Consider the following 27975-nt stretch of genomic DNA (forward strand, 5'->3'; position numbering starts at 1 on the left):
GTTGGAAATTGGAACCAGTCGGGGAAAAAAACTCCGCCCCACCGATGAATGGATGATCAATCAAGTAAAAGGTATCAAAGGCCACGCAGACGAAGAGAAGAAAAAAAGAAAAAGAAAGAAAAGGAAAGAAAAAAAGGAAAAGAAAAAAAGGAAAAGAAAAAAAAAGCAAAGAACCCCCCATATCCAGCCCGAACCTTCCGGCAACACGCCCAAAGCAAATAATAATAATATCAAACAAGAGAAAAGAAGAAAAAAAATCAAGTAGTGTAGAACCTCCCGCAATTGCAAAAACAGATTACCAAACAAGCAAAAAAAACAAATCTTGTAACCGACCAGAGCCTTCTAGGTATATGACCACACCTACGCGCAAGGCGAAACGACGGGCTTCCACCCATCGTAAAACAGCTGCGAGCACCAAAACATGGGGCTCTCGTACTGGGCCGTGTCCCTCAGTATCTGCAGGCTGCCAGCCTGGTGCTTTGCAGCCGTGCTGATCTCGTCCATGAAGCGCCTGTGCGTCTCGGTCGGCTTGTCGGGTATGCTCTTCTTCCAGTCCTGGGCGAACCGTCCGTATCCACGGGTGACGTGGTGGAAGTGTGTCAACATGATGTTTGCTCCGAAGAAGACGTTGTCGATCAGTTGGTAGTGCGAAAATCGCGTCTATCGCAAACCAATCAGCCGGGGAATCCTAGGGTAGAGTAGAATAGAGTCGAGTCGGTCGCATCGTTCGGTCGGTCAATCGGCTGCGATCCGAACCGAGCCAGCCGAGCCCAAACAAAATAAAATAAATAAAAGGGTACGTACCTTAATGTTCCATCGCTGGGCGAACCAGCGGTCGTGCGCGATGGTGAGCTCAATGTTGTGAAGCAGAATGTACATGGTGAGGAAAATCTCCATAAAGTCCTTCGGTCTGTTCTCGAGCACCTTCTTCTGCAGCTCCTGGAGAATCTGCTTCTTGAGCGGCAGCAGGATCCTGCAGATGGTGATGTTGTCGATCTGAAAGTCCATAACCGGAGTCACGGGAACCTTGCGGTAATATGGGCTCTTTGGGTCGCTGTCGGGTTGCATCCCGAGCTTCTCGCTGCCAGTAATCTCCCATGGATCTTCGATGATTCGGCTGGCGGTCCAGAGACGGAGCGCATTCCTAAGGAGGGAGGACTGTGTTCGGGGTCAGTCTCATCCATATTGACCACAACCAGTAGCGGAGCGTTGCCCGGTTGCAAGGGGTACGACTACTACTAAGTGCAATAAACTACTGGGACTGCTTAGTACTCACCCCCTCATTGCTTATTTTTAGCGCCATTTGGAACGTCTTCCAAGGAATCGTTTCCTCCGACCCGATCTTCTTCTTGATGTACGACTCGGTATGGTCGCCAACGTATCTGTTGATGGCGTCCTGCGCGCCGGAGATGTCGGCAACCGCGTATCGTGGCATCTCCAGGGACTTCTTCGCGCCGTTGCTGCAGTCGGTCCAGAAGTACTTGTCCGTGTCCTCGGGCTGGGGTTCGTACTTTTTGACGACCAGTTCGAGTCGGAGACCCATGCCCTGCGTCACGAACAGACGCGTCTGCGGCGAGCGCCAGACTTTGGTGTCGTTGAAGGGAGTCTGAAGCCACTTGCGTTGTGTCCAGCGGAATTCGTCGGTCGGCCCCTGGCGGAACAGCTCCGAAGAACTTAGGCGAGCCCGGAAGCACGGCATATCCGGCATCGGGTTGAGGTTGCTGCAGTATTTACAGCATGCTCCTTCAATCTTGACGCACTGTTGGTCGACCAAAACAAGTCAGCAGACGAAGAAGAAGTACGAATGGAAAAAGAAAAAAAAGAAGAAGAGAAAAAGAAAAGAAAAGAAAAGAAAAGAAAAGCATACCCTCTTCCGGTTCTTCCAGCACCGCAGACAAGCGCCCTCGAGCCGAGTCATATGGGTCTCAATCTTCTGGTCATGCGAAAACTTCTTACGGATCCTCCGAGTCTTGTCGCGGGGTGCGAGTTCCTCGACGCCTCTAGTAGCCTTCGAGACGGGTGATATGGTGGCCGCCCGTGTGCTGGAGATGGAGCCGCGAGACGACGCCGAAGAGGAAGCGGAGGACGACGGCAGTCTCCTTTTATGCGAGTGCGAGTGTGAGTGCGAGTACGAGTGGGCGTGGCTGTGCGTGTGGACCGCGATGGCGACTTCCGGCGACGGCGTGGCTTGGAGGATCGGCCCGCGTGTAGGGCGGAGTGCAGGACCATCGCCTCCGCTACCGAAGCTTCCGAAGGACTCGACACTATTGCTACGGGTCTCCATCTGTGTGTTGCTGCCGCCGCTGTACGGCGTGTCGCCGCTCGCCGAGCTACCGCTAAAACTGCCGCCACGGTCCATCCGGTCGTCCATGCTCGACTCCATCACGTTGTGCTGCTGCTGCAGGTACGCCAACGGTTGACCGAAGCCACCGAAGCAGTTGGCGGTTTCGATGGTCGGCATCGGAGGCGGCATCGGCATCGAGTAGCTGCTGCTGTCGTTTTCGTCCTCGACGGGGAAGTTCGTGTTCCACGACACGTAGTAATTTATCGAGTCGCCGTAGGACATGATCTCGTCGAACATGGATGCGTACGGCGCAGCCCATAGAATCTGCTCGCTGTCGAAACTCGCCCTTGAATACTGAGACTGTTGATACGCCATGCTGTAGATTTCTATATCGTTGTCTACGAAGCGATGGGGGGTGGTGGTATGTGGTGTATAGTATATGGTGTGTGGTGTGATGACGACCGAGGGTGGTGATGACAGGTGACCGGAGAGATGCGGGATGGTCAACCACCACTTTTGTACAAGGCGATTGCTCGGACAGATGGAGACTGAATGGGGGTAGGTGTGATGGGATGGGGGGATGTGACGTGATGAGGGTAGGTGAGGGTTGGTGAAGTGAGGTTATTGAACAAAAGGTGGATGGGGCAGCGGGTGAATTATAATATAGCCTTCCTGGAATGGCTAGGCGACTGGGTGACACAGATATAAGGATAGGTATCAAGCCACACGCCAGAACTATACGCGTAGGAGGCAAAACAAAGAAGGCGAGACGTAGGGGGACCCGAGAAGAATAGGAGTAATCGGGTATGTGGAGAGTATTTTGAGATATCAGATAGGCGGGCTGGGGGTGGGGATAAGCGGGGGTGGGTGTGTGTTGTGGAATGTTGGTGAACGATGATGATGCTGATGATGATTCTAAGAGTCTAAAGGTACAAAACAAAAAGGTTGGTCTTCACCGCCTCGCAGTTCCATTGGGGGGTGGGGTGGGGGGGTTGTGTGAGTGGACGGGCAGCTGGTTTTAACAGAACCGGGAAGGGAACAAGTAAGTACATTCGTCACTGCATCATCAACAGGTCAGTTACATCATTGTGCAGAATAGGCAAGGGTGAGTCCATCACGTTGGAAGGGAAGGTTGCACCAGGGGGTTGCGCGCCAGGGAGGGAGCGTGCGGTCGGACGGACTGATTTGGTTTGGCTGGGACCCAGGGATCTGACATGCTCGACTACTCTACGGGTCGACCGGCCCAGGGGAAGGAAGAGCAGGAGCAGCAACAGCTGCAGCGCCAGGAGCAGGGGCGCAACGGACATAACAAGGGTGGGGGCCGCGGCTGTGGCGCGGGGCGAGGAGGCGAGGGAGCTGCTAGGGAAGCGAGAGGTGCAGTCGCGGGCACACGCGCCACACCAGTGACATCGTTGACGAAGACTGGTCCCAATGCAGATTCCAGCTCCCCCGCCATGGGGCTAGGTCTGGGACTGCGGCGGCAACGAACCGTATGTGGACGACGTACTGTTGCGTACATATCGGTACTCACCAGCATTTTCTCAGGCAGATCGACTAATTCTTCTTACTTGCTTGCTTACTCACTTTTTACTCACTTACTTCTACTCTACTGCCTACCGGTACTCGTCACACACCACACCCCCGGGCGGAGGAATCGTACATACGGACGTCTGATTGCGCGCGCACGTAGGGAGGGGAAAGAAAGAAAGAAAAACTTGATGCGATTGTTGATTGTACACTGACGTTGTTGCGTTCATTCGGCCAGAGAAGGGCAGGCGGAAACGACGGGCGCGTGTAGGCAGGAGGTATGTGGTCATCGTTCATGATCTCTATGCGAGCGTCATAATCGATGCGAGTGAGTCGTGCATCCCAACGTTGACGGATGAGACACGCATACGTAAGGGAAAGACATCGCCCGGAGGCGGGCCGAAATGTCGTTGCTGCCGCCGCTGCTCCGTTGTCGCAGTCGACTCTTCTCCGAAATCGCAGCGGTCAAGGTGGGGGTGGTGGGGGTGGGGCCGTCGCTCGATAAACGAAAGTCAATCCCCCCGCGATGGAGACCTCCCTTTGTGCTGAGTCGCTCACACGGCCAGGCGGCCGAAACTGTCTCGGACGCTGTCGGGATTCCAAGCGGACGATGGGATACGACGGATGTGGCTACCGCCTTGGATACCGCCTTGACCACTTCTCGTCGTCCGAGCTTCTCGCAACCGGCCTAGCAGCCACCCCTCAGATTTGCGGCAGCCGAATCCGAGCGAACGACAGCGTCAACGCACCTACGCACGGCCCAAGAGGAAAGAAGCAAACAAAGAAAGAAGAAAAAGAAAATCCCCATCACTTACTCTGCAGATACTCGACGTAATTGCCCAAGTACGGCTTCGCTGTGGCGTCGATTTCTACTCGTGGAGGCTTCAATAATGCGTGCGGAGACGACGCCGCCACTGCCTCGAAAAGAAAAGAAGAAAATAAAACACACCTACGAGACTCCGGGCAATTCATAGCTGACCTCGACGGAAATGTGAATCATTCGTCCACAACCTCGCCGTGAGATGGTTGATCGCAGAGGGGCACAGTACAGTCAACTGTCAGTCTGCCTAGCGGAGAGTGCGGGTGGCAAAGCTTGATTCTCATGCTCCACTCGCCACTGGATGTGATGGCTGTCGGTGACTCTTGACTTTCGGAGCCGGTTCCGGATGGAAATGCTATGTATTGGATATGCACGCAGACGTCCTGGCCCAAGAGAGTCATGTCGCCGATGAACGATGAATAGGGGGAACCAAGCCCGATCGGTTTGTTTGGTTGCCTAAGTACTTACGCGCTCCAGAAGAAAAGTTGGATGATGGCCATCCAGAATACCGGTATCATATCGTGACTGGTCACGGGCTTTGTTCCGACCAATCGATATGCGGCGAGACAGGTGCGCGGACGCACTCTGGAATCTGGATTGCCCGCAAAGCTCCGATTAACTACGGCAACAACTGCCACGGGCCTTATTCCGGCCAATCGATACGCGGCAAGACTGGTGCTCGGAAGCACTTTGGACTGCCCGTAAAGCTCCGACTAACTGTGGCATCAACTGCTGTCCGTGGCCAATCCGTGAGACAAGGTGTCTATCGGTAGTTATTTGCCGATCCAGTGACCGTGAAAGAGCCACAGGCCAGGTACGATACCTACCGTGGCTTAGTTCCCGCGCCGGCCCGCTTTTCGCCAGTTTAAGGCTACCTAGCTCTGCCACCCCCCTACATACGCGAGCCCTTTGATAACCACAACCACAACCACGGTATCACTGCATCTTTAGCTTTCCACTACGCTTCATCTCACATCCGTACCAATTGGCCCTTCAATCAAGCTGCAAAGTCGTCAACTGCCCGTTCGCCATCAGCATTCAAGGGGCAATCCTCCATTCAGGCAATCCTCCATTCAGCAACCCCTCCTCCCCCGAATGCATACCAATCGGACTTGCATCAGTCTCCGGATCCGATCGGGACCTGAGTAGAGGATCCCGATTCGCCCCGCGGCCATGGCAAGCTAGACTACCTAGTATGTGCGTATGTAACCAACCGGGCGGATCCATTCCGCTCATGGAGCTGACCAGTCACAGTCACAGTCGTTTACATACCGAATTTACCTATATGGTTGAAGTTCCGATGAGCCTTGCGTACAACTCGCTTCTTGGAACGTTCTGGTAGCTGCCGGTGGAACATACCGGTCCCTACAAGCCGGTTATGTGATGAATGGATAGACTCGTCTGCCTGCGTAGGTCCTTCATTGAACGGATTGATAGGCTCGTCTGCTTCTGTACCTAGAGGCTGGTTCCGCCATTCACCGTCCATCCCCGATTCTCAGACTTAGGCAACAGCACTCGGGGAGTCGGGGTTTTAAAGTCCCATAGCCACAGGGTCTAGCCATCACTGGTCAGAGCACCAAAACCTTCGGAGGTGTGATATGTAGTATGTACACTCTATTGGACCCTCGTAGCGGGTTTCAAGGTGGATGGCATCAAAACGAGGGTGGATGCAAACAATCGAACCATTTCGGTACATGCCGTTTCACGCAGGATGGATATGCGCACTGCGCAGTGATTGCCAGTGTGCTCGGTCAATAGTTACCCAGTTCCTAGGCTTACTCCGCGGGCCTACCTACTTATGTACATGCGGCCGTCATTTCGTCAATATTAGGATTCAGGCAACAGCTTCACAACTCCTCCGTGGTTAACTTTGGCAGCGGATGAATCACTACAGACCCCAGGTCTGCATGCGAACGGCCACTGGCCCATGACTAGTGGCCTCGATGTTGGCTACATTGGCTGCACTGGCGGTACGGATATAGGAATCAGGACCATGACACTCTCCAATGTCCATGCCGCACTTACCACATGCATACCTACGCTATCGGAGACTCTGAGTGACCCCTTTTTCTTTCCTTTCCTTTCCTTTCATTTGTGATGGCTATAGGCCCATAGGTTTCGAGGGGCACCAGACTTCGCTCTCCGCGTGTTCACTGTTCAGTGCACTAAATCTCACTCACGCTGACGTCGAGTGATCTCGATCGACACGGATCTGGGGCCTGCGGGGGCTTGCGGGCAGTGGTCAATGGCCACTGGAGTCTGGCACAGTGGCACTGTGACACATGCCGGAAATAGATCTAGTCATACTCAGCATCACGTTACCTGCGTCCTATGTAGGACCCAGGTATGCGTACTGAAGTCTGAACTTTGAAGCCCTAGCCGTTTCTGTTTTTGTCTGTCGAAGACTGAAGCTTTCTTTCCCATGTCCCAACTTCTAAGTGGTTTGTGGTTTTCTTTGGAGTGGTGGTGGTGGTGGCGGGCCGGGGTGGATCTGCTGCAGTGCTGCACTGGCTTGGCCAAGATCTTGTACCCAGTACTCCGGTTACTAACCACACACTGGTATCACGTATCGATGACGTCAAGCATCCACAATTCCCCGTTCGCACATCGACAACAAACCCGCTTTCCCAGCAGCGCTGGGCATATAAAACTTTTCCTCCCTCTCTCTCGGTACCCTCCTTCATCCTCATCCACAATCCACCACCACAACCACCACCACAACCACCACACCTCCCAAAACAACCCAGAAACCCCCCAACAACACAAACAAACAAACCCGCCATGTCCGCCGCCATCCGCACCACCCTCATCCGCACGCTCAAGACTCCGGTCCTGCAGTCGACCACTACCACCACGACCACCACGACCCGGGCTTTGAGCACGACCCCCGCGTTCTCCAAGGCGGTGACCGACTCGATCAAGGACACGGTCAAGGCTGTTGACCGGGCCACGGCCGATGCGGCGCTGAAGGGCATCGAGGTTGGCGAGAACGTTGTCGGCAAGGCCGAGAACGTCGCGGGCGAGGCCAAGAGCACTGCGAAGGAGTACTCCGGCGAGGCGAAGAACGTTGCTAGCCAGTATATGGGCGAGACTAAGGGCAAGGCCTCCGAGGTCGAGGGAAAGGCTACGGGAAAGAAGGAGGAGCTGAAGGGTACTGCTAAGGGAATGAAGGAGGAGGCGCTCGGCAAGGCTCGTGGTACCGCCCAGGAGGTCGAGGGCAAGGTTAAGGGCTCTTTGTAGACGGAAAATGGCATGGCTTTGTGAAGGCGCTCGGTTTACTTGATTGACTTCTGTTCACGTTTTTTTTCTGGGGGGTTTGATTTTCTGTACATTTTTTTTTCATTGGGGATGGTATGAATCTTGTAACATAACAATAACAACCACGAAAGCTACGATCATGGGAATTCGATTGTCTTTTTCTTTCGAATTGAGGCTCTGGTTGATGCTACGTACTGGAACTCGTATTCAGTCCTTCCTCCGTTTCCGCAGTCCCAGGCCACTGGCTCGATGCAGCAACCCACCGTCTCCTCCGCTCAACTGGGCATCATCGATTGGAGACTTCGGTTTGTTCGCTGTGGGGTATGTGCACTATGTGTCGCAATCTAGAGTCCTGAGTCTGCCATCTGGCCGTCCGATCCCAACTCCCGCCATCGAGGCAAGTACTACCAAGTACTCTGATAGAGTATAACATTATACACCCCCAGAAGAGCGCCCGAAAAAAAAAACAATTAGAGTGCTATACATAGCGTCCCAAATTTCAATTTTCGCGATCCACGTTCCCGCACTTTACATACACGCTGCCATCGCCATCGCAACTGTAGTTTGTTTTCTCAGTTGAGAATCTGAGGATTATTGCCTTTGCCTTGCTTTTTTCCCGCACTCCCGCACTCTCGGCCTCGCAGCGCCACCAGGCATCTACCCAGAATCTCAAATATGATATGTAGAACCGTAGCACTGTAGCACTACGTAACCGCTTTCCATCCGTCACACCCTCGCTTGAACCTTCCGAACAAGAGCCCCGGCAAACTGGGACCGCGCGTTCACTCTGTGCCCACTGCCCAGTGACGGCAACACCTCGATCTCAGATCTTTGAGCGTGAATAAATATCGAACTCTGCTCTAGAGTCTAGAGTCTAGATACTCTTCGCGGGGGAAGCTTTACATAGTTTACATGGTAATAGCTACAGTACAAACTCGCCTCCCCGCGCACGAGCGCCCGCGCGAGACGCCGTCACGAGCCAATCGCCACCGCGCGAGATCTTGCGCGCAGACACCGAGCCCGCCGGATCGGCCCCGTTGCTTTTCTCGAAACATACTCGGCTGCTCCGGACGAACGCCGGTTGGAACTTGGGGCGACCCCCGCTGAAAGCCTGATATCATAAGTGCTATATACAACCGTATATACCCCCCCCGCCGCCGCCGCGCCCGGCCGGGTGTGATATCCGTCCGCCCCCCCCCCCCCCCCCCCCAACAACGCCCCTCGATTGCGCCAGTTCAAGCTTCAGCCGCTTCCTCCCGGCGGATCGGCGCGCACCAGTGCAGCAAGGCATACAGGTCTGGCACTCCTTGGCACCCTCCTTGGCTCAAGGAGCGAGCTGAGATCGGGAGGACCGGGGGACCGGGGGGCCAGGGAGGCGAGATCGCGAACTTGCCCGCCCGTGAGATCATACTCTACTCTGCTGTAGATGGGCGCCGAGAGGAAGAGGATGAGCGGATCGCGAACGCGCCACTGCGGTCTCGTGCTGGCTTACGTGCGATGGGAGGGCGAGGTGGATGGAGGCTGGCTGCACGTGATCGACTCCAGCGTCTGCTGCGCCAGTTACGTAATCGTGAAACTCCCGGCACGGTGCTTAGTCATGCAGAGTCACTCGGCGTAAACCCGGATTGTCGCGGGCCGAGATGTGGAAACTGCTGTGCGCTGCGGCCCAGCGGACGGATATATAACTGCTACCGTCTACTAAGGTCGAATGTGGTGATAGCGCTGTATTGTGTGCCTACTTTCTTTGATACTTGACAACCTCCACTCGCCCCTGGGTGATTGGTAGCGGCGGAATCGGTGAATTTGTGGCAAAGGTTCTTTCGACTTCCGTGGCGGCTAAAAAGGCGAGAGTGAGTGACTGCGGACCGAAAACGATGATGGCTGTCGGGCAATTGGTGGTGGAATGAACCGCCACCATTCGTGTTTCGAGCACCGGAGTGATACTCGGTTCGGAAGGAGGGCTCGAGCCTTTGAGCGAGTACGATGCCTAAGGGCCTTCTCGATTGTTCGAGCAGATAGGATGGGCTTTACCAGAATATTGAAGCCAAAGATGACAAAGATTGTTGCACGCTACCAGTTATGGAAGGATACCATGTCTTCACTCGGCATTCCCCCGAGGACTTCGGACATGTAGATGCTTACAAAGTATGGGAGATAATGCATCCTCTTCCACTTCAGGTCAGGTCCGAGATAAGATCAAGGATCCAACGGAAGAACGAGTGTCGGATTACACCTGGCCGTTGATACTCCCAAGGCTCGTGCCCATTGAACCTTCTCGCTCACATCCAAACCCCAATCATCCTCACATCCAGACCCCATCTTCCTCTGTCAGAATGCTTCCCGTAATTCTCGATGCCCTCTTAAGCTGTTCCCTGGCCAACATCACCATGTTGTTCCTTTTCCTCTGTGTCAAGATGCTGCTTTCAAACGTCGTCAACGGCCAGGCCAGCCTCATACAATGTCTCGAGTCTCACTCGCTCCCGACGATAGTTGAATCATCCCCCAATTACCTCTCCGCCACGCAGGACTTCAACCTCCGGGTGAAATGGAAGCCACTGGTCCTTGTCACCCCCAGCACTGCCGAAGAGGTTTCGTCCGCAGTCCAGTGTGCCAACACCCACAATGTCAAGGTTGCAGCTCGAGGCGGAGGCCACTCGTACGCTGGCAATGGAATGGGTGGTGCAGATGGAAGCTTGGTCATCGACATGAAGAAGTTCAAGACGCTTCGGGTTGATCCCGATACCCATGAGGCCATCATTGGTGCAGGCAACAGGCTGGGAAATGTCGCCACAGCCCTCTACGAACATGGAGAGAGGGGTCTTCCTCACGGGACATGTCCAGGGTAAGACCATCTCTCCGAACCTTGTGTTGCGAATCGTGACTGATACGTAGGCAGTGTTGGATTCGCCGGGCACGCCCTGCACGGTGGATACGGCCACGCCTCTCGTATGTGGGGAACGACGCTGGACAACATCATCTCGGTGGAAGTGGTACTGGCCGACGGCCGCATCGTCAATGCTTCCGAGACTGAACATCCGGACCTGTTTTGGGTCAGTGATTTGCATCCCCCCTCGCCGTCTATTATATACTGATATATTTTTTTAGGCAATCCGCGGTACCGGCTCCTCGTTCGGAATCGTCACCAATTTTCACTTGAAAACACATCCGGCCCCAGCCAACGGCGTTTCGTTCTCCATCATCTTCCCTGAGGTCAACGATACGAGCACTTGGAAGAAAGTGGATCTTTTTCTCGCCATACAGGACTTTGCGGTCACACGGGCACCACCGGAGCTCTCGATGCGAGTTTGGACTTATACCGATGTGTTTGGACTCTTTGGTGCATATTGGGGTACGCAGTCGGATTTCTTCCGCGCGATCGATCCGCTTCTGATGAAGCTACCACAGGACTCCAAGCTCTCTTTCGATGAAGCTGACTGGCTCACGTCTCTCCGCAACTCCTACGACGGCTCTGCCCTCCCGCAGCCGGAGGAGTACACACTACGCGAGACATTCCTTGCCAAATCCCTCGTATCGCCTCACAAACTGACGGCACCCGCCCTGCACTCCTTTTTCGGGTACCTATCCTCGCCCGTTGCCCGCAACGCCCCCACGAAATGGTGGGTGATGTTAGACCTGTACGGCGGCGCGGGCTCCGCCATCTCGGCCTTCCCCAGCTCGTGGTCCAGCTACGCGCACCGCGACGCCCTGTGGACCATCCAGCTGTACGCCTACACCGACAACCACCTCCCGCCGTTCCCGGACGCCGCCTACCCCTTCATGGACGTCATGCTCCGCAGTCTGACCTCCGCCCAGAACGAGACCGCCTTCGGCGCGTATCTGAACTATATCGATCCCACCATTCCGCCCGAGAAGGCGTACAAGCTGTATTACGGTGATCGGCTAGAGAAGTTGAGGGAGATCAAGAGGCGCTTCGATCCGGAAGAGAGGTTCTGGCATCCCCAGGCTATCAATGTCGGTAGTCGTGGTGTCTAGTAGTCGACAGTCGGACCACGAGCGTTTGTATTATTGGTATTCTTCTCTGTGCGGCACGATGGCATACGCATACGGCCTCTGTTGAGTGTCTTTTTACAGTTTGTTGACGGTTATGGCTTCTTATTCATACAACATTGTCTTTGTACAGTTTTTTGATGATTGCGGCTTCTTGTTCATACAGTATTGTCTTTGTAAGGTTGTTTTGTACCGTCGACCCACGGGTTCTTATTAATACATTCATGGCTTTGTAAGCGTGTTTTGTTACTTTGTACCGTGCATTCACGGGTTATGTGGACAGTAGAGGAGAATGCGAAACTGTAGCTTTTACGCAACCGGTCCGGTACGGGGAAAGCGAGTGATTTTCCAATAGATACGCAGCACGTCTGGAGGCTGGCCCTCATCTCTCATTTCCTTCGTTCATAGATGGTAGCTCCATCCATCACGACTGCAAGCAAGCACGTGCTAATCGACCGTACACCATCCATCCTGTTATCCCTACGGACCCTACCTACCTAGCTACCGCCGTTTCGCCGCCCGCGTGAAGCGTGAAACGAGAGCGATGCACAGAAGATCACCATGCCGGCATATAGGAATTCACTCGGATTCCGCCATTCTAGAGATGCCTATATGTACAAGTAGAGAAAAGAATAGAGAGATATGTGCTATTGGCTATATACCAGACGTCACCGAAAAGTAGAACCATGGAACCTGGATTGCTCCGGCCGACTGTGACCGTCGTCGGGATGTATCATGTGACGACTCACTGGGACATTATCGCTATTTCTTCCGGAGACACCGTGCACTGTGCTGGGAATCGGGATGAAGGCCGAGTGAGCACTGAGGGCTACTTACGAACTCAACCACGAACTCAACCGTGCTCTTACTCCTGGTGGCCAGGGAATCGTCCAATATCCTCACGGGAAACCAGACGTACCGACTGGCTCCGTCACAATCGTAACTAACTCTACTACCTAACCGTAGACTTACCGGCTGCGGCTGCGGCTCGAGGCAGCGATATTATACGCAACCAGCGTTCCCTTAGATTGAACTTCTAATTTTTCCCGTATAGAGGGTACGTACGGAGTCCAGCTGTCGTAACTACCCGCTGCTGCACCGTGGTTCTCGGGCGGCCGGTCATGCAACATCACTCGCTGCGTGAGTCGAGTGACATCATATGCCTCGCCGGCAACGACAGCGACAAGCCTCAAGAGTCAATAGCGACTCTTAATGGCGATTCAGTTGCGAGCTAGTACCTCGTGAGGCCTTGCTTATCTCTCCACCCCACGACACTTCTCCCCTCAACCAAGTATGGGGCGTTATATTAGTCCGGACTCCGCTATGCTCTTGCTACGCTACCTATGTTCTAAGTGCTCGATCTTTGCTCTCGCCACTGCTACTGCTACTGCTGTTGTGCTTTGCCTTGCGAATGCCTGTGTGTGCTTGAAGAGAGAAGATTGGGGGATAGGCATCGCGCCCGGATGGTGCGGAATGTGACTCGTGAGGCTGCACAGAATATCGATAAAAACAGCAACAACAACAACAAACGGGATCACGTACCCGCGACCGCCGACCTCAGCACGGAATCCATATCAACAAACGCGGCCGATACCAATAATCAATGGTCCAGCACAGTAGTAGCAGCAGTCAGGGAGTTTCACGGGGAGGGAGTGCGGACGTAACGCTGGCTGCACGGAAGAGCAACAACAAATGGGACCACATACCCGCGGTCTCGGCACGGATCAACAAGCAGCAGCAACTCGACTACCTAGTAACTATCCGGATAGATAGTAGATTCCACCCGAACTGTTACCCACCAAGATCAATGGACTCGGAAGTATATCAAAAATGCATCCCTTCCACCACGCTGAGGGTTTCAATACCTACTTTGGTTGTGGTTTTGCAGTGGTGGAGGCGACTCAGACGAGCGTATGCAGACATACCGGTATTCGGGAATCGGGGAGACGTATGTAGTATAATAGTATGTATGTAGGATCGTGGATAGAAACTGTTCCTGCGGTCAATGGCTGGCCGCTGGTCATAAACCGATCAAGTTGTGCCCACCGCGAATGCATCTAGCTAATGGATTGGAAGTTAGAACAGTAACTTGATTCTGATCCTAATCCGTCCAAGCCAAAAAATCATGAAAGATGGAAACCGGTGATATGTATTGGCGCGGATAAACTTCCGCGCTGCCAGGGTCGAGTCTCGAGGGTCGACCGAGTGCTGCCTGGGGGCCGTGGCGAGTAACCTAAGACCTTCGAAGTTCGGCGGCAGCTAGGTCGCATACTCAGTAACCTTCGGACTAAGCAGTGTGAAGTCTGTCTGAACTCTGAACTCTGAACTCTGAACTCCGAACCCTGAAGTCTGAAGTCCGTGTATAAAGAGAGACCTTGCTGCTGATGACATTGCTGCTGTACCAGGAATAGCCAATAAGTCGTGCCTCACCATCATTACGAATTATCAGCGCAAGATGAGGCACCAGTTACCCTTACACCGGAGTACCGTATCTACATCGAGCTAGCTACATCTTTCAACAAAATCAGTTCCACTTCTATGTACCATACTCTGCAGACGACTCGACTCGGCACTACTCACCACTTGACTTGATGGATCCGCAGACAGACAGTATGAATCTACGAGTCTACGACCCACCCCTCCACCCCCCTTCCCCCTCAGCAACGCCCCCCCCCCCCCCTCCTCCACACCCCTCCCTCGCGGCCACTCAGAAACACCCCTCCACCCCTCCACCCCCCACCCCGCCTCCCCAAGCAAAAAAACAAGAAAAAAAAAGAAAGTACTGACAGGAGTGGGACTTGAACCCACGCTCAGTTTCCCGAACCAGGAGACGATACGATCGAATTAAGGTGACCTTAACCTGGCGCCATAACCAACTCGGCCATCCTGCCTTTGATGCTAGTTCACTGTTCTTAGCATATGTCACAGCTAAGTGCTACGACAGCTCAGCTCTGAGCTGTGATTCACCGTCCTGAATGATAATGACTGAATTCAGCATGTACTCCCCGCATTGTACGATACTGGTAGTAGACTAGTAGTGTAGTGATAGAGTCAATTAGGTTCACAATTAGGTACATAAACGACCACCTTCAACTACCTCCAACCGCGAGCACGTCCTGGTCTCCCAGTCATCCCAGCTCCTCCAAATCTTTTCCAGCTCCGACCTCTGCTCCATCCACCATGAACCAAAAAAGAAAAACGGAGAGTAGACAGTTTTCATACATTCGACTGATAGTTATGCGTGATGCCGCCATACATGATACCCACCATAGCTTTTGTGAAATTGTGATATCCTCAAGATGCCAGATGCAAGATTCCAAGTAAGTAGAAAGTGAGAAACGAAAAGAACGCAAGCCATGACACAGCAGACAAACGCCAAAAGTGAACAACCCAACAACTCTGCAACCCCACAACCCCAACCAACCCACCAACGCAGCCCCTTACGCATGCCCACTACTCCTCCTCTGCTCCGTAACAAACGCAAACTCCCTAACCGGCTCAACCGGCCAGTTCTCCACGCCCATCTCGCCCTCGCCCTCAAACGCGTCCCTCCACGGCGCCATCAACTCTTCGGGCACATTCCCCCACTCCCTCGCCCTTTTATCATCTCTCAGCCACAGCCTGAGGAGATGCCTCCTCTCCTCGGGCTCCTCACGATCCTGAAACCCCTCGCGGGCATGCAGCAGCGCGAAATTATTCCAGAACAGCAGGTCGCCGGGCTGTTGGGCGACAGAGAGCGCGTGCGCGACGCCACAGAAGTGCACCGTGTCCAGCGCGGCGGACTGCGCAGGTGTCAGCGACGGGATTGTGGGCGTGCGCGGGGAGACGGGTGAGCCCGTCAATGGCCGCCGCGAGAAGGAGAGCTGGATCCGCCGCGTGGTGCCGGAGGGAACGGAGTACAGCAGTGGCCGCAGGGTGTAAGAGGGCGTGCGCCCGAAACTGTCGAAGGCCCAGTTCGGGGCTGCTAGTGTGGCGATGTGCGCCGGTGCTAGGGAGTTGTAGATTTTGGAGGAGGACGCGAGGAGGCTGCGCCCGCCGCGGAAGGCGGGGCGGAGTGTGTATAGCGCGAGGATGTCGGCGGTGTCGGTGTGGAAGGGCTGACGGCATGAGTATATCTTGCGAAGTAGGAGAAAGGGAGTCACTCACTTGCGGAACATTGGAGTACGGTGCTTGTCGTACGTTGTCTGGAGCCACGGACGCTCCAAGGTCCGTGAGGTGGACTGTCCCTCAATTAGCTGACGGGGAGAGTGTACCGGAACATTGGAACCCACGTAGATAGTTGTTCTTTTCATCCTGCCGTCCCCGTCTCTCGGCCACATAACTAGCAATCCCAGCGTAGAGGATGACATTGTCCCTGGCACTGTATTTTTTCGGGTCGAGTCCGCGCAGGATAAAGAAGCCACGACCGTTGTTCTGGCCGTAGAGCTTGTTCGAGAGCGAGATGATCCTCGGGCCAAGCTCGGGGAGTGGAAAGGTCTTTCGTCCTACGGCGGCGATGGGCAGACTGAGACCTGCGTGCAGGGTTAGGGCAACCGTTTTTTCTTTTTCTTTCTCAACCGACGGAGCTCGTGTTTGCAGCCTGGCGGAGGCATTGCAAGCAAGCCTTGCAACATACCTTTGAAGTGCTCGAGGGCGTGTTCGATCTCGGCGATGTCGTCGGCGCTGAGGGAGCGCAGATACTCGTGCTCGACGAGATCCTGGCCACTCCAGACGAGCGGGGAAGCGGGGTCAATCCGTGCAGGGAACCGCGGCGGCAGTACCGGCGGGATTGCAGGTCTTGCGTGCAGCGCGCGCTGCTGCTGGAGCCGACGCGAGTAGTAGACTCGGGGATCGGGATTCCACGTTTTGGCGGGATCGGGGAAATTCTCTTCGTCGGTGGGCGGCGGGTGACAGCGCGGCGAGCAATTGGTGCCCGAGAGGTCCTCTTGGTTCGCCAGCGACAACGTGGGCGCCGCCCGTCCTTCGACGATCACACGGCCGGATATGTAACCGGTTCGACGCTGGTGACATCCTGCAGCAATTGTAGGGGTGCACCCCTCGTCGGCTGTGATTGGCGACGCAAGGGACGGAGCCATGGATATGGGATGGTGTCAGGGTCCTTCAGGGTCCTCTGGGGGGTCGGGGGTTGTGCGGGGCGGTGAAGCGGTGAGAGAGGATAGATGCACGGGGGGGGAAGTTTTTTTTTTTCCCTTCGAAACACAGGTAGAAGCGGTGAGAGGAAAACGAGGCTTTTGGAGGGGAGGGGGGTGGTAGGTAGACTTAGAATGGATCGAGTTGGAGCCGCTGGAGCTGCCGCATCGGTGGAGGCCGCGCTGGCTGAGATGTCTGCGCGGCATGCTGCATTTGGGGGAGTGTGCGGTGCGGGGGGTGAGGAATTGGGTGGAGGGGGGAGGAATTGGGTGGAGGGGGGAGGAGGTGGATGGTGGACGATGTATGATTGGGGATTGGGGAGGGGAGATTCGAAGCGTAGGTAGGTTGGAGTATGCATCGGATCGAAGTCATCTATCCCACCAGCAGCTGGTGGCTGGCCGACAGCAGCAGCGTACAGCGAGCATGTACCTACTCTAGGTACCCAACCGTCCCCAACCACGCCCATCCACTGCCATGGGCCCGGCGGCAGCGGGGAGAGTGTCCGAGCGAAAGTGGGCCCACCCGTACATGAGCATTGAGGATCTTTTCTGCAGGGCTGAGGCCGGAAGGGTGGTGGTGGTGGGATAACTAGGCAGTGGTGGTGGCACTGGCGGGGTCGCGGGGTCGCGGGGCGGGTGTCTGGCCGCTGGTAGGTGGAAGAACACGGGATCGGATGCCTGGGATGGATGGCCAAGCGCATGGGAGCGTCTTCGTTGGCGAGACGGACCCGGTTGTTTCTGGAGAAGGCAGGCGGGGTAGGACAGACAGCGGTCGCGGGGAGGCCTATCAGAGGACTCTGTGGCTTCGTGGCTTCCGGAGAGGGAGGGGCAACGGGACTCCAAGTATGTGCACACCCAGAGACTCCCGATAGAGTCTAGAGATAGTCAGCGGCTGCAGGATGCGATATCGCATGGGGGGTTTTCCCTGCGTATGAGAGTGAGTGGGTAGCGTACTCACCTACAGACATTCAGTCGCAGATCCTGCAACTACCGGCATCACCACGAGCCAGCAGAGGGATCCGACATAGATACGTGTGGGCCGTATGAAGAAGTATGTGTACTCCACTCGACTGCACAGCACTGGTTAGCATGATGGTATGTAGTACCGAGGAAGTAGAGAACAGACCGGCAACTGAGCATGCATTGCACGGATGTAGAGTACTGTATGGTAGAGTAGAGTACATACCTACCACCCAGCACACACATCCACAGCAGCAACGGGAATCCCGAAGCGTCCAGACCGGGCCCAGCAATGCTGCAGCGTCTCATGGCACATGCACCGGCGGGCCCTGGGCGGTACATGGGAAGGGTTGGCAAGTATTGGCTATCCCGCTATGTGCTCGGAGACGGTGATACCGTTCATGCTTCATACGGTCTGGACAGAGCGGCTTCGTGTTGCTATGGAGGTCTGCACGCCTCCCTGTGCGGCGCTGCGTAGTGCACTGTACGCCTCCAGTACTCTTATGTAATTGCGCGAATGCTTCGGTGTCACGATTGGTCGGCGCCGCTGTCGACGGCCAGCTGGTCGCGACGGCCCTATCGTATCTCGCGGTGCTGGTCTGGAGCCTAGTCATCATGCACGGCTGGGCCTGGTCGCTAGGCGAACCGCTACTCCCGAACCGGCTCGGGCGTCGGCCGCTACGCTACTTGGACTAGGGTGAGGCGAAAAGTTCCGGGCTTACTGGACTTGGAGTAGGTACCGTGTCTGGCCGGTGAACTTCTGTCGCGGCGTGGCGATGTGGAGGCAGTCCGACTCGCCGTTGAGCGGCGCGGGCCGGTGCGTGTGGCTTCGCGTCGTGGTGTCGCTGCCGGGGTGTCATGGCCGATTGATGATGGTTGGTGACTGTGGCGTAGGTCAGTGGCTGTGGCGTAGGTCAGTGGCTGTGGCGTCAGTCAGTTGCTGTGGCGTAGGTCGGTGGCTGTGGCGTAGGTCAGTGGCTGTGGCGTAGGTCAGCGGCTGTGGCATCAGTCAGTGACTGGTGGCTGACGCTTCCCATTCCTATTCTAGCTCGGTAGCGAGCAGCTAGAGTGACTTATCCTGCTCCTCTTAGTGCTACCGCTAGTACCGTCCCGTAGCACTCTGCATCCATAGCGAGAACCGCCGCCCCGCTCCCACCACGACCCCGCCTTAGGGCTTACGATCGTCCCGAATGTCCGACGGAACTCCAACGCTTGGCGGACCCGCACCGGCGAGCGACGGCAGCATTAGCCAGCGGCTTGTCGCCTCTAACTTTCTCTCACAGCTCCCCCACCTGCCCAGCACTCGAAGTACATAACTGCGAGAGCCCATACAAGCTACTACCGGTACCGGTACATCGCAGCACGATTGGAAGCTGTACCACTGCACACGCCAGCCTTCCATCCACACCCACCCACTCCCCCAATTCGCTCACCACCCCGCATCATCCCCCCTCCCCTCCCTGCAGACTCGAGATACTCTACTCTACCGTGCTCTAGCTTCCACACCCTCCCCCCCTCCAAAAAAAAAACACGACGCCTGCGTCTGCACCGACAGAACTGCTCGGGTTCGACCGCCTCGCTCCGTATCGTCGGCGTCACTTGGAAGACGCGAGCAAGAGAGAGGGAGGGAAAGAGAGAGACAACCCGAATACGATCGATACACCCGTAGCTAGCAGGCGGATTGTCCGGCATCTCGCCCACCATGAATGAACCTACGAGCCCACGTGACGCCTCCTCCTCCTCGTCTTCCATGAACCTGCCCTGCCCATTGCTCTCCCTTCCTCCCGAGATCATCGACGAGATCGTGTCGCTCCTCAAATCCGACGACAACAGCGACCTGTTCAGCGTTGCCAGGACCTGCCGCCAATTCCATCATGCCGCCACTCCCAAGATCTACGCCCGCGTGTTCCTGGGCTACTACGGTGTCGGCGAGAATGGCAAATCTCCGAGGAGGGCGGTCAGGATTTTGGAGTTGATGCGAGAGCCCAATCTCGTGAGACACGCTGGTGAGTCGCCGTCGGATAGCAGGATGGCAGGATAACACTCGTTTGTGCTACGATGCTGATCCCATCCTCCTGCTTGTAGTCTTCATCGACCATGTAGATTCTCCGCTGCCGACATTCACGCGGGCGAGCGTCGAACGGATGCGTATACGGACGCGCCACGACATGCCCATGCTGCCGCAACTGGCGATACTCACGCTGGCGCTCGCGGGCAACGGCCAGGAGTTTGCTCCCGCACCTCCGCCGCTACCACCGCCGCTACCACTGCCGCCGCCCGGATTCACGTTCGAGCGCCTGCAGGAAACGTTGGATGCTGGAATGGTCAACCTTTACCAGGCGCCCGTTCGGACCATCCGTATCGTTGCGGGCTCCGCCCTCGTGATCCAAGCTCTCCTGGAGTATGTAGTCCGGCGCGATTGCGTGCGGAAGCTCTGGGTCGAGGATGTGCCGCTGCGTGCCTTGACGCGCTTCCTCTCGACCACGCCCGAGGTCCAGCGCGGCTTCACGACCGGGCTCACGCATCTGCGTCTGCGAAAACTCATCACGACGGGAGCGAGGACGATGCTGCCCATGGGCCGCCACGTACCGGACGACGACTGCTGCCCGCGGTTCATCCAGACGATCATCTCGCACTCGCCTAACCTGACGTCGCTGACCATCGAGCTGGTGCAGAATATATCCACGCTGCCCGAGATCCTGGAACCGCTGACGTTTCCGGCGCTCACGGCGTTCCAGCTGCGCGCGCAGACCGGCGATGTGTCGTGCGTGCCGAACTTCCACCTCACGCACGAAAGCATCATCGCTTTCCTGCTGCGCCATCCAAAACTGAAAGCGTTTGCGTGGCCCGCCGAGAAATTTGTGCTGCACCAGGGCCATGAACACCTGCTCGTGCCGCTGATGGAGCATGTCTCGCGCCGCCTCGTCTGGTTCCGCTCCGACTGTAGCCTTCTGCGCGTGGGCGAGCACTGGTCGGGCAGACTCAATCCCTCGCGCCTGTTCTTGGCGACGTTCCTCAAGCGCATGGAGATGCTCGAGACGATCAAGCTGCAGGGCGACTTCCAGCGTAAGGAGATGACGGCGATCCACGCGGCCATCGGAAGCTCGGCATCGGCGGCGAAGATGAAGAAGTACTCGCTCATACGCCCGCAGGTCGAGTGGCTCGATGAGATCGTGACCGCCATGCCGGGCCTGAGAGAGCTGAAGCTGTGCGCATACTCCACCCCCGGGCTGGTTAGCTTCTACGACATTGCCGTCCAGGGCGTCCAGGAGACCGACGGCTCGATGCGCAACAACATCACACTGGTACGTATATATCCACCGCTGCATCCTGCGCCCCCCTCACTCTTGTTCTATCTCTGACTCTGACACTGCAAACAGCAACAATTCCTGCAGCCCATCGGCACTTTAAAGCACCTACAGAAGCTCACGATCCCGTTCCACACAGGTCTAGACATGAGCGACGTAGTCGTATCCGACATCTGGGACGAGTACCGGTCTCGGCACCCTGGGTCACGGAACTTCGCTGCGCACCCGCACTACAAGTCCCTCGCGGCCGAGATCGACATGCACGAGCCGCTGCCGTCGTCGCGCATAGAAACGCTCGAGAACGGGATCCAGCAGCAGACGATAGAAGACCTGGATGTGCTAGCTGCCCAGCCGAGGAATGTCGTCAGCCATCTGTTGAAACAACTGAGGAGGGCTGCGAGAACGAACGGCGGGTTGAAAGAGCTCAGGTCTATTCGCTGCTTCTTTATTTTGCAGATCGAGGCGAATAATCTTGATATTAATGAGTTTTTGGTAAGGGTTGAGCAGAGGGCGCAAGGGGAGCAGGGGGGTGCGGGGGGTGCGGGGGGTATGGTTGGTGGAGAGAGGGTGGAGAGGGTGGAGAGGTTGGAGAGGCTGGAACTCGCGGAGACCCCGGTGCTGGCCTATGGCTGGGGAACGGGCCTGTGGCTCGGCGATACGAAGCCGCTTAGGAGTCGGGCGTGGTTTGGGGGGGCGTAGTTTTGGGCTGGGCTGGTTGGAACTTGGGCGGAGGACCGAGGAATGGGAGGGACTGGTTCTTGGATCGGGACTCGGGAGGCACATGGGTTTTTGGATTACGGTGATGTCTAGTTGTAAATCTCTACTTGAGTCTTGCGAGGCCATTAGATTGTCAAAGTATGTACTTGCCCCAGCCATTGGTCACTGATGGCTTGGGGATACGAGCAATCGATTCTTGGGTTTTTATATCGTGTTGGATTACAAACGAGATGCCGAGACAGTCCTGACCCGGAGAGACGTATGTGATAAATGATCTGTTTGAACTTTGGTTAATCATTGGGTGCCTGTAAGGTGGTTGTAAGTTGTGACCTATTCGGATGATGGGTCATGGGTCATGGGTCAAAGGAATATACTCGGTTGCCCATCCAGCTTCCACTGTGCAATAGTGCAACCGGACTTTCGTTAAGCGGGCCCGACATGGCCACTGGATTCCTCTGTCCCCGACCCTCTGTCTCCTTCTGAACCTCTGTCTACAACTGTGACAAGCGAGCGGGCGAGAGCGCGGGAATCAATGTATTGTCGCGCACACAGCCTTACTACCTAGAGCACGGCGAGCACATACATACCCGACTGCCGAGTCCCGCCCGACCGTTTCTGAAGTGACAAGCTCGGGACTCGGGATTTGGGACTCGGGACTTGGGAGATTCCAGGAATGACTTACAGGTTTCAGGCTATGATGGTCGCGACGGGGGTGACGGGCGAGTGATTGAGGGGTATGGAATGTAGCTGTTGAAACTTGGAACTTGGAACTTGGACGGTTGTGCTGGGTGGGTGGACGTAAGAGTGGGAGTGGGAGTGGGAGTGGGAGTGGGAGTGAACAGGACATTGCAGACCATTGCAGACCATTGGCGATTGAGTGAAGTTGAGAGTGAATAGGACATTGCAGGCTTGCAGTCACTCGTGCTGAGTGAGTGGGTCCGATCATAGTATCATAGTCTCATGCCACACCCACAAAGCGACAGTGCGACAGTGCGATACCCACCGTGACCGGCGGAGCGAGTGAGCGAGGAGGCTGCAGACGTGTAGAGCCGTATTTACTATAGATACCTCGTAGACTGCAGTGTGCAGCGTGCAGTGTGCACGCAACGATGTTAGACCCTGTCATTCGAGTCCATCCGATTCTCACAACAGTACAAGATATCAAGATCCGTCGTGCCAATACCATCCACAACACGAACGGTGGTAGTGGTGGTGTATACAGCACCAGCTATAGTGAGAGTGATGGAGTACCTACTTGGTACGTAGAGGAGGTAGCTATCGTGCCAACGGCGGCGGCAACTGGGAGTATTGCGAATGCCACGATAATCGCAACTTTGCAAGCCTCGCTGGAACGGTAGAACCTAGAACCTAGATCATGGTGTTGTCGGCGTCAGTGTCGGTATCGGCGCCTGTACCGCGGATTACCACAGCCCACGGGCTCACGGGTCGCCGAGGTACAGAGTGCCTTGCGTACGTATGATAGCTACTGGATAGAGTACACGTCCGCACCGACGTAACCCCCGTCTCGAGTATATTCCCTGCCAATCTGAACCGTCACTCCGCGATCTGGATCGCGAAATTGCGATCCCGAAACGCTCCGTGTAGCTGATGCCAGCCGTTGCGGTTGGGATGCGGGGACCGGGGACCCCAGCGGGTAAGGTCGGCCGCGGCCAAGCGAGTGATTTCTGTGACCGTCACGGGAAAATTTGCCTCCGGAATCCGGGATTTGTAGGATACCGGTAGCGTACAGGATCAGGGATTGACGGGGTGGGAGGGGGAAACAAGGAAGATTGGAGAAGGGTAATTGGCGGTAGACTGATGAGTTGGTGTTTTGTTTGGTGAACTCACCCGCTATCACTACACACGGTATGACACCGTTCGCAGCCGCCGTGATACGGGTACGATGTGTACTCCGACGTCGTCCTCACAGTCCCCACTCTCACTCCCGCTCGAAACTCAACACACCACCTCAGCATTCGACGACATTTACAGGAGCTGCACGACCAAGCCCGTTCACCTCCAAGAGTCCAAACGTCCAAGGCAGCGCTCCGTTCGCCAGCCATCGCCAGCCCTCGCCAGCCAGCATCTGCAAAGTTCTACTTCCGGAGGGACCTATGCGTACACACATCCCTCCATACAGACATGCATGCATGCGTAAACACCCGCGTGATGTGAATCGCGATCCGACTGAGCGGGGAAGCGGGATAGCAGAGAGTGCACTTTTACATACATACGGAGGTCAAGGATTAGCCATCACGACGGGAGGTTTTTCAGCCGGGTTTTCACTGTTCAGCCGGCGTGGGGCGAACTGGCGAACTTGGGAGTGCGGCGGGATCTGAATAAGTTGTAACCCATGAGTGGGCGGAAGGTGCTAGTTCCCATGGGTCGCTGATGTTCTTGGAGACCATGGATAGAATGGTACTGCGCGATCTTCCAGAGTCCGAGTCCCGTGGTCTCGGATCACCGCGGCGTGCCACTTTAAAGTACTGAGACTTCCCACCGAGACGTCCAATACCTATAACCGCTACAGCTCGCCCCCCCTCAAACTTGCAACCCGCCGGGCCGAGCCGAAACTCCCGGCAAACGCAGTTACGCAGGGGTTCGCGTGTTCCGAGGATTCACGTCTCCCCCCCTCCCTCCGAGGCCCCGCTGCAGAATCCATGCTTAGCATACGAAGCATTAGCCCATACCGCACACATTCGGAAAATACGGTAGGCGCTAGTTACAGGTTACAACTCGCTGCAGGCTCCTCCATACGGCAGACATCGCAGCCCACAAGTCTTGGTCTCTCTGGAGTCTGGATTTCCGCAAGAAAACGTGTGGCTGCTTCCACTGTGCATCCGGTTCTTCTCCAGGGAAGTTTCGCGAAGGGGAGTCATATGTAGAACCGGATGGTATGTGCTTACATACAGCTGTTACCAGTTGGAGAGGCTGCCGAGGACGTTCGGGAAACAACACAGCTACTGCGCTGAAACTGTAAAGAAAAGTTGGCCGACAGCGTAGGATCCACAGCTCCAGACTCCAGAATTCGGCAGGGCAACGGCGGTGACTCGTGAGATTGAGAGCCTGATCCCACCGGACAGACAGACAGACAGCTTCGGAGATTCAGAGAATCGGAGGAGCGCATTGTGCCTATTATATAGTATATAGGACGCGGACTGCATAGCGAAAGGCGAAGGAACCCAAATCCGACAGCCGGGTTGACTTCGCATACCGTACTCTACTGCTGCTACCGTAGATCACGTCGGTGCGAATGTGGAAGAAAGTGTTGGTCATCCAGCCCAAGTTTGCACATGAAATCTTTGTTTTATATTTCTTCTTCGCTATTCGCACGCACTACTCGTGTATGATATATCCTGTCTGCTGTAGTAGAGGATACATATAACCAGCTCGAGTAGGATGCACACAAGATGCTCCGACGATCGCGGCGAAGAGGCGAGTGACACACCTGATTCGGCACTCCAGCACCCCATGCCTCTCCCATACAATCTCGCGGGCCTCAAAGATGTTGACATCTAGTCGATACCAGTTTTGCGAGAGCTCTTCGCTAATTTCTCTCCAGACCGACAGGCCGGCAAGCGTTCGGACGAGGAAGGGAGCACACACAGACAAGAGAGCGGAGATAGGATGTTGATCGTTTGTTCGATAGATGATGGTCGAGAAAGAAGAAGAAGAAGACTCCGCCATGCCTATCGAGTTGATGCCCACCAATGGCTACCTTCGTTTTCTCCCGCCGAGTCGCCGACAGGAGTCCTCCTTCACTACCTCCTCCCGCTGACAACCCAGCCTCCCCCTTCACTTCGCCACACCAGCCTCTCCCGACTCCCGGCGCGAGACTTCGTGAGCTTGAGCCTGAGAGTCCGTGCCTGAGACCGAGACCGAGACCGCACACTCACTACTCGTACTATCCTCGTTCGGCCATGGTGGATTCATGTCTCGTGAGTCGTCCTTCGCAGCTAATAGGACCTCTTCATGAGAGAAGCACGTACCATACCCGCACTCACTACTCGCACTACCGGTATACTCATTCAACCACGGTGGATTCATCTCTCGTCCACCGCAGCCAGAGACCTTTCCAAGACTTCCAGAGCCAAGTACCAGTCTACCAGACCCATCCACCCCCCGTTCCCCATCTCACCATCCTTCCGATCCGCGACGCCTTACACAAATCCCACGAGCACTGTCACACGGAATACAGAACACACCTGCGCACGAACTCCTACACGGCGCTACGGCGCGATAACGACAACTGTACTCGTACATCTGCCATGCAGGAATGCTGACTCGGTTCTGAGCTCCTTGACCGCGGGGAAGTGGATGTGGCCATACACACACACTCACACACACATACACACGAGCTCACACACACGATCTCAAGCTCGAGCTCGAGTGCGCAGCTTCAAAAGTCTGAGACCCATCGTTTGCTCTCCCCAGTCTCCAGTCCTGAGTCCGCCCAGTCCATGTTCAGGCTGCACACCTCCACCTCCACCTCCACCTCCACCTCCACCTCCACATACACATTCAAGGCCTACACCCCACCCCACCACGAGCGAGAGTCTGAGTCCTCGTCGGAAAAAGAGGCACGCGGATGGCGTGCATATGCATACTATCCGTGGCGCCCTCATGCTCCCAAGCCTTTGGGGGCGCTACTGCCTACTGGGGATCGCTCGTGGAGGGGCGGGGCCGCGGGGCTGGTGGACACATATTGGTGGAACATGACGTCTGGGCTGGGGTTTGGCGATGATTCACATTTTGACAACCCCATGTGCGTACGAGGTTATGTATCTGCAGTACCACGCCGCGGGGCTCCGGCCGTAGTGGATCCGAGACTCGTTGAGACTTGAGACTTGAGGGGGAGGGAGGCGGACGTGCATACACGGTGCACACGTGGGTACTTGGGTACTTGGGTACTTGGGTACCGAGCTGTGGAGTAGTGGAGCTGCTAGAGCAGCCACATAATTCCCAAGTACTTACCGAAAGTACCGAGCTGGAGGGTGTGGATTGTGGGGATATGTATGTAGTGGGAATATGTATGTAGTGGGAATATGTGTGTAGTGGGAATATGCAGTGCATCAGCTAACTAGGCAACTAATACCCACCACCTCACTCATCACCAAGCTCCGAGCTATGCAATCCCGCAGGCCGCAGCGTAGGCCACAGGCTATTTCCGGCATCACCACCACAGCGACCACAGCTCACAGACCACTCAGCACGTCGAGAATCGAGATCGCTAAGCGCCCGCCCTCGGTCCCAAAGGAGAGCCATGCATCATTTCCACCGCACCCCACCGCACCGCACCCCACGCACGACACGACGACGACGAGTTTTTTTTGGGGGGTATTTTAGTTTCGACATCCTTCGCGCACGATTCGCTCACGGGGCCCGGTGGAGAGATGATGGATTCTTGGGAGATTCACGAGATTCGGTCCTTCATATTCATACCCACGCCCCGTGCCTGATAGGGCACTGCGCTTCCACGGTGGTTGTAACTGCGTACTTGCACTTGCTCAGTGGCGACGTGTGGTTGGCCGCACTCGCACATTGGATGTCTCAAGCGCATCCGGCAGGCTGGGCTGGTATCGTAGTCTACTCTTGGGACATGTGTCGACTCTCCTCTAGTTTCTACTCTCCTCTAGATACCGTGATAGCGACCTGGCTAGTGCGAAACTCCCACGATACAAGAGGGGGGGAGGGGCCCGGGGGAGGCGGAGGAGGACGAGGGGGACTGTTTTGCGTGGGCTGTCTGTGACAATATTACAATACAATACAATACAATACAATACACTTCTTTCTTTCCTGCCCCTCCCCTCCCCCTCCCCCCCCCACCGCCGCCCCCAAAAGTCTGCATACCAAGTATCTAGCGGTGTTCTTTTCTTGATAATTGTTTGGACGCGCGAGAAACGCTGGCTGTTCTTACTTCTGTTCTGTTTCTCCCTTCTGCCGCTGGAAAAAAACGAGATCGAC

The 27975-nt window shown here is 55.7% G+C and overlaps 7 protein-coding genes and 1 non-coding gene across 8 annotated transcripts; 4 read left to right on the forward strand and 4 right to left on the reverse strand.

Annotated features, from left to right (window-relative positions):
• Positions 1-360: 360 nt before the first annotated feature.
• BZA05DRAFT_334140 (uncharacterized protein) lies at positions 361-2284 on the reverse strand (the record flags this gene model as incomplete). The annotated part of the gene is made up of 4 exons (XM_051480717.1): positions 361-660; positions 805-1158; positions 1277-1759; positions 1868-2284. The coding sequence occupies 4 exons, from the start codon at positions 2282-2284 to the stop codon at positions 361-363; spliced, it is 1554 nt and encodes a 517-aa protein (XP_051341805.1).
• Positions 2285-7308: 5024 nt separating this feature from the next.
• On the forward strand, positions 7309-8064 carry BZA05DRAFT_391757 (uncharacterized protein). Its single transcript, XM_051483015.1, has one exon. It carries the CDS (start codon positions 7413-7415, stop codon positions 7869-7871), a length of 459 nt encoding a protein of 152 aa, XP_051341806.1. The 5' UTR covers positions 7309-7412; the 3' UTR covers positions 7872-8064.
• Positions 8065-10276: 2212 nt separating this feature from the next.
• BZA05DRAFT_424690 (uncharacterized protein) lies at positions 10277-11882 on the forward strand (the record flags this gene model as incomplete). Its single annotated transcript, XM_051485924.1, has 3 exons — positions 10277-10731; positions 10786-10939; positions 10995-11882. The coding sequence occupies 3 exons, from the start codon at positions 10277-10279 to the stop codon at positions 11880-11882; spliced, it is 1497 nt and encodes a 498-aa protein (XP_051341807.1).
• Positions 11883-14680: 2798 nt separating this feature from the next.
• Positions 14681-14788, reverse strand: BZA05DRAFT_t102. The gene has a single exon. It is a non-coding gene; the product is annotated as a tRNA-Leu (tRNA).
• Positions 14789-14939: 151 nt separating this feature from the next.
• BZA05DRAFT_241548 (uncharacterized protein) lies at positions 14940-17216 on the reverse strand. Its single transcript, XM_051479918.1, has 4 exons — positions 16513-17216; positions 16169-16408; positions 16044-16117; positions 14940-15994 (listed from the first exon to the last, which is right to left on the reverse strand). Exons 1-4 carry the CDS (start codon positions 16970-16972, stop codon positions 15338-15340), a joined length of 1431 nt encoding a protein of 476 aa, XP_051341808.1. The 5' UTR covers positions 16973-17216; the 3' UTR covers positions 14940-15337.
• A 598-nt stretch (positions 17217-17814) lies between these two features.
• On the reverse strand, positions 17815-18424 carry BZA05DRAFT_241550 (uncharacterized protein). Its single transcript, XM_051479919.1, has 3 exons — positions 18153-18424; positions 17985-18096; positions 17815-17901 (listed from the first exon to the last, which is right to left on the reverse strand). Exons 1-2 carry the CDS (start codon positions 18326-18328, stop codon positions 17985-17987), a joined length of 288 nt encoding a protein of 95 aa, XP_051341809.1. The 5' UTR covers positions 18329-18424; the 3' UTR covers positions 17815-17901.
• Positions 18425-19688: 1264 nt separating this feature from the next.
• BZA05DRAFT_443185 (uncharacterized protein) lies at positions 19689-21993 on the forward strand (the record flags this gene model as incomplete). Its single annotated transcript, XM_051486828.1, has 3 exons — positions 19689-19992; positions 20072-21291; positions 21367-21993. 3 exons carry the CDS (start codon positions 19689-19691, stop codon positions 21991-21993), a joined length of 2151 nt encoding a protein of 716 aa, XP_051341810.1.
• A 3848-nt stretch (positions 21994-25841) lies between these two features.
• Positions 25842-27002, forward strand: BZA05DRAFT_241586 (uncharacterized protein). The gene has a single exon (XM_051479920.1). The coding sequence runs from the start codon at positions 25984-25986 to the stop codon at positions 26728-26730; it is 747 nt and encodes a 248-aa protein (XP_051341811.1). The 5' UTR covers positions 25842-25983; the 3' UTR covers positions 26731-27002.
• Positions 27003-27975: the final 973 nt, after the last annotated feature.

This window comes from Tricharina praecox (genome assembly GCF_024521635.1).
Source record: "Tricharina praecox strain CBS 144465 chromosome Unknown BZA05scaffold_6, whole genome shotgun sequence".
Classification (NCBI taxonomy): Eukaryota; Fungi; Ascomycota; class Pezizomycetes; order Pezizales; family Pyronemataceae; genus Tricharina; species Tricharina praecox.